General features: G+C 51.9%; 1 protein-coding gene across 1 annotated transcript; it reads right to left on the bottom strand.

Moving 5' to 3' along the window:
- Window positions 1-281: 281 nt before the first annotated feature.
- csrnp3 (cysteine-serine-rich nuclear protein 3) lies at window positions 282-8198 on the bottom strand. Its single transcript, XM_056580278.1, has 5 exons — window positions 8182-8198; window positions 5658-5866; window positions 3276-3535; window positions 2141-2431; window positions 282-1970 (listed from the first exon to the last, which is right to left on the bottom strand). Exons 2-5 carry the CDS (start codon window positions 5857-5859, stop codon window positions 282-284), a joined length of 2442 nt encoding a protein of 813 aa, XP_056436253.1. The 5' UTR covers window positions 5860-5866; window positions 8182-8198.
- Between the last annotated feature and the right edge of the window lie 7903 nt (window positions 8199-16101).

Genomic DNA, 16101 nt, shown 5'->3' with positions numbered 1-16101 from the left:
TGGTCTGGACCTCGCTGAACGGCCCTGACCTCAGGGCGACGGTCTGCTAAGGGGATCATCTGAACGCCAACTAAACCTAGTCTCTTCCTGTGCAGGCCCTGAACAATGCCTCCTTCTATCACCGCTGCTGCTGCCAAAGGAACAGCCAGCGTGATCGTTCAGAGGGTTTCACTATCTGGTTGTGATTCTGCGCCTGAGGCTGATCCGAGAAAGCTCCATCTGTCTTGATTTTGCTGTCCGGTTTGGATGCACAGCCGGTGGCCCGCAGCACGGCGGTACGGTCAGGGGGGGCTGGGGGGCAGGGGGGGCTGGGGACCAGCCATGTAGCGCTCCAGCGCTAGCCCACGGGACGAGGCCTGCTGCCTGTCCTGGGTGTGGACTCCGCCCAGCGTGTTGACTCCGCCCAGCGTGTGGACTCCGCCCAGCGTGTGGACTCCGCCCAGCGTGTTGACTCCGCCCAGTGTGTTGACTTCGTCCAGTGTGTTGACTCCGCCCAGTGTGTTGACTCCGTCCAGTGTGTGGACTTCACCCAGCGTGTTGACTCCGCCCAGTGTGTTGACTCCATCCAGTGTGTTGACTCCGCCCAGTGTGTGGACTCCGCCCAGTTTGTTGACTCTGCCCAGTGTGTTGACCCCCCCCAGTGTGTTGACTCCGCCCAGCGTGTGGACTCCGCCCAGCGTGTGGACTCCGCCCAGCGTGTGGACTCCGCCCAGTGTGTTGACTTCGTCCAGTGTGTTGACTCCGCCCAGTGTGTTGACTCCGTCCAGTGTGTGGACTTCACCCAGCGTGTTGACTCCGTCCAGTGTGTTGACTCCATCCAGTGTGTTGACTCCGCCCAGTGTGTGGACTCCGCCCAGTTTGTTGACTCTGCCCAGTGTGTTGACCCCGCCCAGTGTGTGGACTCCACCCAGTGTGTGGACTCCGCCCAGCGTGTGGACTCCGCCCAGCGTGTGGACTCCGCCCAGTGTGTGGACTCCGCCCAGCGTGTGGACTCCGCCCAGTGTGTTGACTCTGCCCAGCGTGTGGACTCCGCTCAGCGTGTTGACTCCGCCCAGCGTGTTGACTCCGCCCAGCGTGTGGACTCCGCTCAGCGTGTTGACTCCGCTCAGCGTGTTGACTCCGCTCAGCGTGTTGACTCCGCCCAGCGTGTGGACTCCTCCCAGCGTGTGGACTCCGCCCAGCGTGTGGACTCCGCCCAGTGTGTTGACTCTGCCCAGTGTGTGGACTCCGCCCAGCGTGTGGACTCTGCCCAGTGGGTCCTGGGAGGTGGGGCGCTCTCTCTCCGGGGGGTCAGGGTGTTGGCAGGCTGAGCTGGGGGCCATTGTGCTGCTGGAGCTCTCCAACTGAACCTCTCCAGGGGACGAGTCTGGCAAGCACCTATTCCCGTTCATGTCTTGAGCGCCAGAGTCCTCTGTGGAGCCCAAGGCGGTGGTCGGCGGGGACACATGGGGTATGGCCCTGCTCTTGAAGATCACCCCCTTTTCTTCATCTTCATCATCCTGGTTGTCCTCATCCTCCTCAGAGTCACTGTTAGCCAAGCTCTGTGTGCTGGAGTCGGAGATTTCACTGCACACACTGCTGCTGTCCACTTCGTCCTCCTCATCTTCCTCATTCTCCTCCTCCTCGTCTTCATCATCCTCCTCCTCCTCCTCTTCATCCTCCAGGTGCTGGTCCATCTCTCTGGGGGTCTGCAGGTGCATGAGGGGGCCCTGGGGAAGGGCGTCCGACTGGCCGTACTCCAGGCCGTGCTGAGACTGGACCCGGGCGCTGCCGCTGCCCATTCCGTTCTCACCGTGGTAACCGTTGCCAGTGGGAGGCTGCTGCTGCTGCTCACGGCTCTTCTCCAGTTCCAGCTTCATAATGGTGTGCAGGAAGTGGGTCCGCACCCGGAGGGGGCTGAACTCCAGCCGGCCGGCGGTGTTGCTGCAGCCCTCCTGGGTGCAGCCGCAGGGGAAGGCCAGGCGGTCCACCTGAGGACACCCAGCCACAGGTTAATGGTCAAGCAACGGGTTCACCATTCAACTGGGTACGGATACAGATCTGAGTAGTTATGAGGATATGAAATACGGATAGTATTAGAATATAGACAGCAGCCATTCTTGGGGCCAGCGGTCATTAGGTGGTCCTTCTCTCTGATCACCTGGCACTTGATCCCGGCCGCGCTGCATGCGCAGGTCTCAGGGTCGCAGAACGCCCTGCAGTCGCAGCCGCAGTCCTCCCGCGATGTGCGGACGGCCCGCAGCTCGTGCTTCTCCTCCACGGCGATCTTCTTGACCCCTGAGGAGCGCAGCAGAGCCCTCCTCTTCTTGGTGGTCAAGGGCTGCAGGAAGAAGTACTCGTCCACCTCCGTGCTGTCCAGGTCCTCATCTGAGATGTCCTCCGCCGCCAGCGCCTGGGCCTCCTCCGACCCCCCCCAGCCGCCCTGGCTCAGCTGGGATGACATTAAGGTCTCAGGTCAGGTCAAAGTTCACTTCTATTCATGTAGCCCTTTATCACAATCACAGTTCACAACGTTAGCATCAAACAGCAATGACAACCCATCTCAAAAAAGTCCATATCTCCAAGTCCATATCTCCAAGTCCATATCTCCAAGTCCATATCTCCAAGCCCATATCTCCAAGTCCATATCTCCAAGCCCATATCTCTAAGCCCATATCTCCAAGCCCATATCTCTAAGCCCATATCCGGAGCACCATGAAGGGCGAGGAAGGAAACTCTTCAAATCAAAGTCAGTTTGAAAAGGAACATGAAAGAGGGATTACTTCTCCAGGGACTTAAGGAGGGCAATTTAGGTGCAGCAGGAGTTAGCAGGAGTGCAGTAGTTGCCATGGGAGTATAAACGGCTGATTTTTTATCACGTTATCCTTTATTTTAAAGATATTTTCTCTTCAAGTTACTTGGTCCTGAAGCTGTGGTTCTGAACAGTTACATGGACCTGATGTGGAGGTACCTTCAGTTAGGGTTAGGGTTAGAGCTAACCCTAACCCTAACCCTAACCTCAGTTACATGGACCTGATTTGGAGGTACCTTGAGTTACATGGTCCTGATGTGGAGGTACCTTGAGTTACATGGACCTGATGTGGAGGTACCTTGAGTTACATGGACCTGATGTGGAGGTACCTTGAGTTACATGGACCTGATATGGAGGTGCCTTGAGTTACATGGACCTGATGTGGAGGTACCTTGAGTTACATGGTCCTGATGTGGAGGTACCTTGAGTTACATGGACCTGATGTGGAGGTACCTTGAGTTACATGGTCCTGATGTGGAGGTACCTTGTGTTTGATTGAGTTGACCCTCTCCTCCTTCAGGTGGTTCCGGAGCATGTCCCGATGTAGTCTCTCTTGTTCCAGGGCGAACTCCCCCAGCGAGTACTGCCTCACCCAGCTGTGTGTGCTGGACATACCCAGCGTGCTGCCCCCCTGACTGGGAACGCTGGTGAACCCCTGCCTGCGGCCAAAGTAGTACACTGTTACATTCTCAAAATGGACCCTTCTGGTGCGGCGGCGTTTCCCCCTCTTCAATACAGAGTCAGCTGCAAGAAGCACAGAGAAAGAGAAGGGTCGGATGGACAAAGAGGTGCGGCAGAGAGAGCATGGTCAGGTTGTATATGGGATGCTAACTAAACACCAGACATGGAGTGTCTCCTGTGAAAGGTGGTAGCCCAACCCTTCTATGACATGTACCCAGGTCCTACCACGTCTTTAAATGTATTTTCTCATGTCTATCCACTCTGGTCCTCTGTAGGGCTCTAAAGGAGAGTCCCCCTGAGGCCAACAGGGGGCATGAATAACGCGCTGCTGGCTGTCCCCTCCAGGTAGCCTGCATGGTATAGAAGTAATCCTAACATAGAACACAGGCGGTTGGCCCTAATGGTGGGGCCCTCATGGCGGAGCTCCAACATTTCAGAGACCAGACCAACTGCAGTATGAACCGTGTTGAGGTCATCTAACAGATCGACTAGAGGCTGTAGTAACAGATCGACTAGAGGCTGTAGTAACAGATCGACTAGAGGCTGTAGTAACAGATCTACTAGAGGCTGTAGTAACAGATCGACTAGAGGCTGTAGTAACAGATCGAATAGAGGCTGTAGTAACAGATCGACTAGAGGCTGTAGTAACAGATCGACTAGAGGCTGTAGTAACAGATCGACTAGAGGCTGTAGTTACAGATCAACTAGAGGCTGTAGTAACAGATCAACTAGAGGCTGTAGTAACAGATCAACTAGAGGCTGTAGTAACGGATCAACTAGAGGCTGTAGTAACGGATCAACTAGAGGCTGTAGTAAGGGATCAACTAGAGGCTGTAGTAACAGATCAACTAGAGGCTGTAGTAACAGAGCAACTAGAGGCTGTAGTAACAGATCAACAAGAGGCTGTAGTAACAGATCAACAAGAGGCTGTACTAAGGGATCAACTACAGGATGTAGTAACAGATCAAATAGAGGCTGTAGTAACAGATCAACTAGAGGCTGTAGTAACAGATCAACTAGAGGCTGTACTAAGGGATCAACTACAGGATGTAGTAACAGATCAAATAGAGGCTGTAGTAACAGATCAACTAGAGGCTGTAGTAGCAGATCAACTAGAGGCTGTAGTAAGGGATCAACTAGAGGCTGTAGTAACAGATCAAATAGAGGCTGTAGTAACAGATCAACTAGAGGCTGTAGTAACAGATCAAATAGAGGCTGTAGTAACAGATCAACTAGAGGCTGTAGTAAGGGATCAACTAGAGGCTGTAGTAAGGGATCAACTAGAGGCTGTAGTAACAGATCAACTAGAGGCTGTAGTAACAGATCAACTAGAGGCTGTAGTAACAGATCAACTAGAGGCTGTAGTAACAGATCAACTAGAGGCTGTAGTAACAGATCAACTAGAGGCTGTAGTAACAGATCAAATAGAGGCTGTAGTAACAGATCAACTAGAGGCTGTAGTAACAGATCAACTAGAGGCTGTAGTAACAGATCAACTAGAGGCTGTAGTAACAGATCAACTAGAGGCTGTAGTAACAGATCAAATAGAGGCTGTAGTAACAGATCAAATAGAGGCTGTAGTAACAGATCAACTAGAGGCTGTAGTAACAGATCAGCTTAAGGGGGTACTGGAACATTTCATAAATATTAATAATAATAATACTATTAATATGATAATAATATTTTCAGGTATCAAGGTTGTGCACACTATATCCTGGAGAAAATGATGACACTCTGAAAGGCAGTTGGATTGACTGCTCATTCCCTGGATTGTTTGATTGGGACGACTATTCTCATGTCATGTTGAATGGCTGGACCCCACCCAGGCGATGGTCCCGGGACAACGTGTGGACCGGGTCCAAGCGGTGGTCCCGGGACAACGTATGGACCGGGGCCAGGCGGTGGTCCCGGGAAAACGTGTGGACCGGGTCCAAGCGGTGGTCCCGGGGCAACGTGTGGACCGGGGCCAGGCGGTGGTCCCGGGACAACGTGTGGACCGGGGCCAGGCGGTGGTCCCGGGACAACGTGTGGACCGGGTCCAAGCGGTGGTCCCGGGGCAACGTGTGGACCGGGGCCAGGCGTTGGTCCCGGGGCAACGTGTGGACCGGGGCCAGGCGGTGGTCCCGGGGCAACGTGTGGACCGGGGCCAGGCGGTGGTCCCGGGACAACGTGTGGGTCTACTCACGGACGACGGGTCCCAAGGCGGACGGGTTCAGGCTGTCAGCGCTGTCGTCGCTCTCCGAGGACAGCTCCTCATCGGACTCCCTGATGGAGGAGCGGGGGGATGGGGACGCCTCCACCTCCTCCAACCTCCTCTTCAGAACGCCCCTCATAGGGTTAGGGTTAACCCTGCCACTCATAGGGTTAGGGTTAACCCTGCCACTCATAGCTCCTCTGCACACCGGAACACAGAGGACATTAAGACCAGAGGACATGAAGACCAGAGGGGACATTAAGACCAGAGGACATGAAGACCAGAGGGGACATTAAGACCAGAGGGGACATGAAGACCAGAGGACATGAAGACCAGAGGGGACATTAAGACCAGAGGGGACATTATGACCAGAGGACATGAAGACCAGAGGGGACATTAAGACCAGAGGACATTAAGACCAGAGGGGACATTAAGACCAGAGGACATGAAGGCCAGAGGGGACATTAAGACCAGAGGACATGAAGACCAGAGGGGACATTAAGACCAGAGGACATTAAGACCAGAGGGGACATTAAGACCAGAGGGGACATTAAGACCAGAGGGGACATTAAGACCAGAGGGGACATTAAGACCAGAGGACATGAAGACCAGAGGGGACATTAAGACCAGAGGACATTAAGACCAGAGGACATTAAGACCAGAGGGGACATTAAGACCAGAGGACATGAAGACCAGAGGGGACATTAAGACCAGAGGACATGAAGACCAGAGGACATGAAGACCAGAGGACATTAAGACCAGAGGACATGAAGACCAGAGGGGACATTAAGACCAGAGGGGACATTAAGACCAGAGGACATGAAGACCAGAGGACATGAAGACCAGAGGGGACATTAAGACCAGAGGGGACATTAAGACCAGAGGACATTAAGACCAGAGGGGACATTAAGACCAGAGGACATGAAGACCAGAGGGGACATTAAGACCAGAGGACATTAAGACCAGAGGGGACATTAAGACCAGAGGACATTAAAGCCTTTGAACACGGCCATTATACGTTTTCAGACTATACCACACGTGAGGGGCAGAGTCTCACTGTGTGTGTATTGCATACGTATTTCTTGCACTGGTTGCATGTATATTGTGTTTTTCTGTCCATCATGGGTCCACACACTTCACAGTGTTTCTTTTTGGCTGACGGGCTGGTCCTACATCTGGCTGCTCACGGGTTGGTCCTGGGGCTGGCTGCTTGCGGGATGTCCCTGGGGCTGGCTGCTTGCGGGTTGGTCCTGGTCCTGGCTGCTTGTGGGCTGGTCCTGGGGCTGGCTGCTTGCGGGTTGTTCCTGGGGCTGGCTGCTTGCGGGTTGGTCCCGGGGCTGGCTGCTTGCGGGTTGGTCCTGGTCCTGGCTGCTTGCGGGTTGTTCCTGGGGCTGGCTGCTTGCGGGTTGGTCTTGGGGCTGGCTGCTTGCGGGTTGGTCCTGGGGCTGGCTGCTTGCGGGTTGTTCCTGGGGCTGGCTGCTTGCGGGTTGGTCCCGGGGCTGGCTGCTCACGGGATGGTCCTGGGGCTGGCTGCTTGCGGGCTGGTCCTGCCTGCTCACGGGATGGTCCTGGGGCTGGCTGCTCGCAGGCTTGTCCTGGCTGCTGAAGGGCTAGTCCTGAGGCTCTTTTACGTTTCGATGATGCTCATCCTCCTCTTCAAACTCAGTGTCAGACTCTGAATTTTCAGAAATGTTATCCTCACTTTCTGAAACTATTTCCTCTGCATCACCATCAAAACCCTCTGTCTCTTCAAATATCAACTGTAAGGCAGTCTGAACAGAGAATTGCTTTGCCATTTTGATCAGTTGTGGTATAGAACCACGCTGACAGAGCTTTTTTATAGTGTCAGGTCCCCAAGCTTGGTTCCCGCAAGACAGAGGGTGAAATGTGTGGGAATATGGGTGTAGATAGTGTTGGGTGCTCCAATGTTGCAACCTTGTGTGGGAACAGTGGGTGCACACTGACCAACACACCAAGGGCCCATTCACCTGCTTTACTTTTCTCTCTCTCTCTCTCTCTCTCTCTCTCTCTCTCTCTCTCTCTCTCTCTCTCTCTCTCTCTCTCTCTCTCTCTCTCTCTCTCTCTCTCTCTCTCTCACACAGACACACAGACACAGAGAGAGAGAGGAGGAAGGGAAAATGAGGGTGCACAGAACCTATGATTTCCACACTTAAACTAGCTCCGGGTCCACTGGACCCGAACACCCTGTGTGTAATATAAATGTGATGGGGGGGTATACAGGGGGGGGGTCCTTGAAAATGTTTTCTGATTCATGTTCCTCACAGAAAATGAGCCAAAGCCAATGAATCTTACTTCAAAAAAATAATTATTTGTATCACTTTTATTAAGCTAAAAAAAAAAAACTGAAAACGGGTCCCACAGACCCGAACACCTTAAAGGGTTAATGAGCACACAGCCAGGCTGGTGGAACTTGTTTTCAGTACAGCTCCTTAATTTACATTATAACACATAATACAATTATAATATAAAAAATAATAAATGTGCATGACCTTACCTTAAGCTTCAGGGCAGCAGCCGTCTGTCTATTCTGGAATGAAGGGGTTAGAATGAAGGGGTTAGAATGAAGGGGTTAGAATGAAGCAATGAAGGAATAATGTTTTATATTAACCCAAACATCTAGGCTAAATACAAGTTACATATGTTATATTGACAAAAACATATAGGTCTATGTTACATGTTATTTATTGACCAAAACATATAGGTCTATGTTACATGTTATATATTGACAAAAACATATAGGTCTAAGTTACATGTTATATATTGACAAAAACATATAGGTCTATGTTACATGTTATATATTGACAAAAACATCTAGGTATATGTCATATGTTAATACCCACCCAAACATCTAGGTCTATGGCACATGTTATTATTTACACCAACAGGTCTTTGTTACACACACACACACACACACACACACACACACACACACACACACACACACACACACACACACACACACACACACACACACACACACACACACACACACACACACTCAGTGTAAGTCCGGTCAGTATTGTCATTGATAATGTCGCCGTGAGCGACGGCACGCAACAGCCTTCTACAGTCAGCTCCTGTGGTCCTGACATGTCTTCAGGTGAACACAATGGAGGCAACAATGAGATCCAATAGCAGCCCTCCTCATCCCCTCATCCCCCCTCCTCATCCCTTCACCCCCCTCCTCATCCCCTCATCCCCCCTCCTCATCCTCTCCTCCACCCTTCTTATCGTCTCATCCTCCTTTTGTACCGATCAGGAGAAAAGCTTCATACTTACGGTTCATTTGATCAATCGCTGTTCGGCCAGTCCAGAGTCCTCCTCCTAGACCAGTCCTTCTCCTAGACCAGTCCACCTCCCGGGTGACAGAGTCCTCCTCCGAAACCAGTCCACCTCCTAGACCAGTCCACCTCCCAGTCCGGAGTCCTCCTCCTAGACCAGTCCACCTCCCAGTCCAGAGTCCTCCTCCTAGACCAGTCCACCTCCTAGACCAGTCCTCCTCCTAGACCAGTCCACCTCCTAGACCAGTCCTCCTCCTAGACCAGTCCACCTCCCAGTCCAGAGTCCTCCTCCTAGACCAGTCCACCTCCCAGTCCAGAGTCCTCCTCCTAGACCAGTCCACCTCCCGGGTGACAGAGTCCTCGTGTTCTATTTCTACCCGGACCTCAATAACCCGCCGGCCCCATGTCGCATCTCCAGCTGTGTGCGTGCGTGCGTTAATCCGTGCGTGTGTGCATGTGTGTGTGTGTGTGTGTGTGTGTGTGTGCGCGCACGTTGTATACCCTCTTTCCGGTGCAGCAGCTGCTCCGCCAGCAGCGTCACTCCGTCCGTCCAATCAGGAGAGAGGAGCACAAAGGAGTCAGGAGAGACGCTCCTTTTTATTGTTGATATTAAAAAAAATATGTCTATAGGCCCTATAATTTGACATGAGCAGGGGATATGTTAGAGATGTTCTGAATGGACTGTTGGCACCTTCCTAGTGATGTTAAATCCTCTTGCCTTACAGACACTCCCCGTGTCCCGCATGCATTGTCTAACCTTTCCACAGTAAAACACGGTGCTGTGTTTAACTGTTGAACATGGACCTCCAGTGGAGAAAGGGTGTCATTACATCTAGTTCCGGTTCTCAATAAGAGACAATAGAACAGGTAAGTTATATTCCAGATCTTTCTATTCTCTGTTCTTAGATTAATCTGGTTGTCAGCTTGAAACGTACTAGAAATCTTCTTGCTGACCAAATTATCAAAAAATTGTGTGCATTTGGTCTACCAAACATTAAAAACTAGACAGCAGAAATCTGATTATTTGTTTGTTTTATGCTTCACTCTCCTAAGTATGACAGACTCCTCATCCTCACCAACTAAACCTGGTTTTCCTTTTTTAAAACTGACCCCACGCCTTGAAGTAGTTTACCTGAGGGTTCCATTATCTGGGAGAACTGTTCCTCTGTGTTCACACTGTATTACCCTGCCCTATACCTTTGAGGAAAGTGTCCTCATATCGTCGTGTGTCCGGAGGGCTGGCTGTCAGCCAGCAGGGGAGCTGACTGGATGGAGAGACCTCCTGAATTATACATCCTCTGCAGTCCAGGGTATCTGGTTTCTCCTCTGTCTCTCTTTCAGCACCTCCTCCTCAAAGCCTCCCTCAGACTTCAGCCCTGTAGTCTGGGAGTGTTCGGCTGGTCTGCTCCAGCGACCGTCTAACCCTGTCCTGTGCACTGACTCCACCCCCCCCAAGGGTCCGGGGATACAGTTCCACTACAATGGAAAAGGCAATCAAGTGATTAGATCAGTGGAGCTGACCCACTGAGTCCCAACTCAGGTTTCCCCCTCTCCCACTATCCATCTCCCTCCCTCCCCCTCCCTCCCCCTCCCTCCCCCCTCCCCTCTCTCCCTCCCCTCCCCTCTCCCCCTCCCCTCTCTCCCTCCCTCCCTCCCCTCTCTCCATCCCTCCCTCTCCCCTCTCCCTCCCCCTCTCTCCCTCCCCTCTCTCCCTCCTCTCTCCCTCTCCTTCCTCTCTCCCTCCCCTCTCTCCCCCCTCTCTCCCTCCCATCTCTCTCTCCCCTCTCTCCCTCCCCTCTCCCCTCCCCTCTCTCCATCCCTCCCACCCTCTCTCCCCTCTCTCCATCCCTCCCTCTCCCTCTCCCTCTCCTCTCTCTCTCCCCCCTCACTCCCTCTCCCCCCTCACTCCCTCTCCTCTCTCTTTCCCCCCTCTCTCTCTCCCCCCCCCCTCTCTCCCTCCTCTCTCTCCCTCCCCTCTCTCCATCTCTCCCTCTCCCCCCTCACTCCCTCTCCTCTCTCTCTCCCCCCTCTCTCCCTTCTCTCTCTCCCTCCTCTCTCTCCCCCCCTCTCTCCCTCCCTCTCTCCCTCCTCTCTCCCTCCCCTCTCTCCCTCCCCTCTCTCCAGCCCTCCCTCCCTCTCCCCCCCTCTCTCCCCCATCTCTTCTTCCCCTCCCCTCTCCCCCAGAGTCTGGTGGCTGTTAAATGAAAGCTCTAATGCTCCAGAGTGGTGGAGGCAGTGTTCTGTGTTCTGGAAGAAGTGGAGAGAGCCGTGTTCTTCTTCTGCGCTGTGAGTACGATGATGGATGTGATGACAGAGTTAGCGGTAGCACTAAGGTTAGTAGAATGCTCTGGCCAAGGGTCTGGTCCTTCCTAAGGTGGTCGACTGTCAATAACCAATCAATTCAGACCTACGAATAGGATTAAAACAGAGTAGGGTACAAACTAACTATACAATAACTTTAACATCCATTAACATTTCTTCATAATCGAACACTAAGTACAACACAAGAAGGAGGCAAAGGACTAATAGTGTGATCAGGGGACTGGGTTGTGCGTCTTAAAGCAGTGGATTGTGTGTTGTGCGTCTTAAAGCAGTGTGTTGTGTGTTGTGCGTCTTAAAGCAGTGTGTTGTGCGTCTTAAAGCAGTGTGTTGTGTGTTGTGCGTCTTAAAGCAGTGTGTTGTGCGTCTTAAAGCAGTGTGTTGTGCGTCTTAAAGCAGTGTGTTGTGCGTCTTAAAGCAGTGTGTTGTGCGTCTTAAAGCAGTGTGTTTTGCGTCTTAAAGCAGTGTGTTGTGCGTCTTAAAGCAGTGTGTTGTGCGTCTTAAAGCAGTGTGTTGTGCGTCTTAAAGCAGTGTGTTGTGTGGTGTTCATAAAGCAGTGTGTTGTGCGTCTTAAAGCAGTGTGTTGTGTGGTGTGCGTCTTAAAGCAGTGTGTTGTGTTGTGCGTCTTAAAGCAGTGTGTTGTGTGTTGTGCGTCTTAAAGCAGTGTGTTGTGCGTCTTAAAGCAGTGTGTTGTGCGTCTTAAAGCAGTGTGTTGTGCGTCTTAAAGCAGTGTGTTGTGTGGTGTTCATAAAGCAGTGTGTTGTGCGTCTTAAAGCAGTGTGTTGTGTGGTGTGCGTCTTAAAGCAGTGTGTTGTGTTGTGCGTCTTAAAGCAGTGTGTTGTGTGTTGTGCGTCTTAAAGCAGTGTGTTGTGCGTCTTAAAGCAGTGTGTTGTGCGTCTTAAAGCAGTGTGTTGTGCGTCTTAAAGCAGTGTGTTGTGCGTCTTAAAGCAGTGTGTTGTGCGTCTTAAAGCAGTGTGTTGTGCGTCTTAGTGTGTGTCAGTGTGTCTATAATAGTGCTTTCTTACCAACTTGTTGTCCACAGGACTACCGGTGAATCCATTGTGTTATCGTGTGGTTCTGAAGTGTCGACTTGTTCCTCTAGCTGGCAGCCAGGAGCTGTAACTCATCTCTAGCACCCTAACCCTAACCACCCTAACCCTAACCTAACCACCCTAACCCTAACCTAACCACCCTAACCCTAACCTAACCACCCTAACCCTAACCTAACCACCCTAACCCTAACCTAACCACCCTAACCCTAACCTAACCACCCTAACCCTAACCTAACCACCCTAACCCTAACCTAACCACCCTAACCCTAACCTAACAACCCTAACCCTAACCTAACCACCCTAACCCTAACCTAACCACCCTAACCCTAACCTAACCACCCTAACCCTAACCTAACAACCCTAACCCTAACCTAACCACCCTAACCCTAACCTAACCACCCTAACCTAACCACCCTAACCCTAACCTAACCACCCTAACCCTAACCTAACCACCCTAACCCTAACCTAACAACCCTAACCCTAACCTAACCACCCTAACCCTAACCTAACCACCCTAACCCTAACCTAACAACCCTAACCCTAACCTAACAACCCTAACCCTAACCTAACCACCCTAACCTAACCACCCTAACCCTAACCTAACCACCCTAACCCTAACCTAACCACCCTAACCCTAACCTAACAACCCTAACCCTAACCTAACCACCCTAACCCTAACCCTACTGAACGCATGACTATGTCTATGGTTAGAGGCCCTTAAGCTGCTGTATCTAAACTATTACACCATAAAACACCCTTAAGCTGCTGTATCAAAACTATCACACCATAAAACACCCTCAAGCTGCTGTAACAAAACTATTATACCATAGAACACCCTTAAGCTGCTGTATCAAACAAGCCATTTTGTTTGGGTTCTTGTCTGAAGTAAAACAGTTTGTTCCATCCAAAGGAAAAGAGTGGATCCCAGTTCGTACTGGATTGTGTGTGTGTGTGTGTGTGTGTGTGTGTGTGTGTGTGTGTGTGTGTGTGTGTGTGTGTGTGTGTGTGTGTGTGTGTGTGTGTGTGTGTGTGTGTGTGTGTGTGTGTGTGTGTGTGTGTGTGTTTGCGTGTGTGTGTGCTCATGTGTGTATGTGTGGGAGAGATAAAGAATATTTGTGAGGTAACTGTAAATAACCATCGGCTCTTCAGAACTCTGTTGTTCCTATATTCTGCGTCACATGATCTCTAATCAAACACTGAATCCCCGACCCCTGACCTCTGAGCGGTCAGCCCTCAGAGCGGGTTAGCAGGGTTAATCCTAACCCTCAGAGCGGCCCCATGTTAGGGTTAGGGTTAACCCTAACCTCAGATCGGCCTCATGTTGAGCTCCCCAGCGCTCCTCCTGAGAGTGGTCCACTGGATGTAGGTCATGGCTCCTCCTGGACCCTTTGTCACTTGAGAGCGTTATTTGGAGTTCTTTTTTGAGTTTCCGTCCTGCCGCTGGGGTGTCGGGTGGGTCCATGTCACCGCCTGCTAAATATACTCTGGGTTGCTATGAATGAACGTCTTCTTCGACGCTCATTGATCTCATCGGCCGGGGTTACTTACCCCTTATTTGATCAAATTAAATACGTTATTTCTTTTAACCAGCCACCACAACACTGCTCTAGCTGATTAGTAGTCACCACCACCACCACACTGCTCTAGCTGGTTAGTAGTCACCACCACCACCACACTGCTCTAGCTGGTTAGTAGTTTGGTAATTCTGGTTAGTTAAAGTGGAGAGGGATGTGTTGTTACATCTCTGCTGTCAGGTCCCAGTCTGCCCTGACAGGGTGTCAATCAAAAGAAACCTGAGAGACAGAGACAGAGCAAGAGAGTGAGAGAGCACAAGAGAGGAAGAGTGAGACATCTCTCTGTCTACGTACAACAATCCAAATAGATGGAAGACCCCAGACCTGTCCAGTAGACCCCAGACCTGTCCAGTAGATCCCAGACCTGTCCAGTAGACCCCAGACCTGTCCAGTAGACCCCAGACCTGTCCAGTAGACCCCAGACCTGTCCAGTAGACCCCAGACCTGTCCAGTAGACCCCAGACCTGTCCAGTAGACCCCAGACCTGTCCAGTAGATCCCAGACCTGTCCAGTAGACCCCAGACCTGTCCAGTAGACCCCAGACCTGTCCAGTAGATCCCAGACCTGTCCAGTAGATCCCAGACCTGTCCAGTAGATCCCAGACCTGTCCAGTAGATCCCAGACCTGTCCAGTAGATCCCAGACCTGTCCAGTAGATCCCAGACCCCCTGGCTCCATGAGGCAGAATGGAACCCGCCATTTTAACTACCTGTCTTACGTTTCCCATTCGACGTCTCCCTTGTATACTTACGCACACACCAACGCATGCATGCACACACATACACACACACACACAGAAGCACACGTGCATTGACTCACTCCCTCACACAAACGTAGGCATGAATTTACACACATTGACACACACACCTTCTCAGTCACTCACTGCCACACATAGGCATTACACACATATATAGACACACACACAAACTCACACACATGCACACAACCTTGTCTCACAAAAAAGCATTACATCACTGCAACACATTTCTGAGCAGCTGTCTGTAATGGCTCCCTACATGCCGGTGTCACATGACCCACTGTTTGTTTTGATGGTCCACGTGTGTGTGTGTGTGTGTGTGTGTGTGTGTGTGTGTGTGTGTGTGTGTGTGTGTGTGTGTGTGTGTGTGTGTGTGTGTGTGTGTGTGTGTGTGTGTGTGTGTGTGTGTGTGTGTGTGTCTGTTTGTATATGTTTGTATGTGTGTTAGTCTGTGTGTGTGTGTGTGTGTGTGTGGGGGGGGGGGGGGGGGGGGTTACAGCTGTAGGGAAGAGGTGCCATCAGTATCTCCTTGGTGATAGAGGAGACATGAGGCAGAGTCAAGGGGGGGGGCTCTAGAGTGAGACAGGGGCTGTAGAGTGAGACAGGGCTGTAGAGTGAGACAGGGCTGTAGAGTGAGACAGGGCTCTAGAGTGAGACAGGGCTGTAGAGTGAGACAGGGCTGTAGAGTGAGACGGGGCTGTAGAGTGAGACAGGGCTCTAGAGTGAGACAGGGCTCTAGAGTGAGACAGGGGCTGTAGAGTGAGACAGGGCTGTAGAGTGAGACGGGGCTGTAGAGTGAGACGGGGCTGTAGAGTGAGACAGGGGCTGTAGAGTGAGACAGGGCTGTAGAGTGAGACAGGGCTGTAGAGTGAGACGGGGCTGTAGAGTGAGACAGGGGCTGTAGAGTGAGACGGGGCTGTAGAGTGAGACAGGGGCTATAGAGTGAGACAGGGCTCTAGTCTGAGATCGGGCTGTAGAGTGAGACGGGGGCTGTAGAGTGAGACAGGGGCTGTAGAGTGAGACAGGGGCTGTAGAGTGAGACGGGGCTGTAGAGTGAGACGGGGGCTGTAGAGTGAGACAGGGCTGTAGAGTGAGACAGAGGCTGTAGAATGAGACGGGGGCTGTAGAGTGAGACAGAGGCTGCAGAGTGAGACCGGGGATGCAGAGTGAGACAGGGCTGTAGAGTGAGACAGGGCTGTAGAGTGAGACGGGGGCTGTAGAGTGAGACGGGGGCTGTAGAGTGAGACGGGGGCTGTAGAGTGAGACGGGGGCTGTATAGGGAGATGGGGGCTATAGAATGAGACGGGGCTGAATAGTGAGACGGGGGCTGTAGAGTGAGACGGGGCTGTAGAGTGAGACGGGATGCAGAGTGAGACAGGGGGTCTCTCCCGCTATAAAAAGCATGGTTCACAGTGAGACAGGGGGTCTCATG

This window comes from Gadus chalcogrammus, chromosome 20 (genome assembly GCF_026213295.1).
Source record: "Gadus chalcogrammus isolate NIFS_2021 chromosome 20, NIFS_Gcha_1.0, whole genome shotgun sequence".
In the NCBI taxonomy this organism is placed as follows: Eukaryota; Metazoa; Chordata; class Actinopteri; order Gadiformes; family Gadidae; genus Gadus; species Gadus chalcogrammus.
Note: the sequence above shows the minus strand (reverse complement) of the source record. Positions and strands in the feature narration are given on the sequence as shown.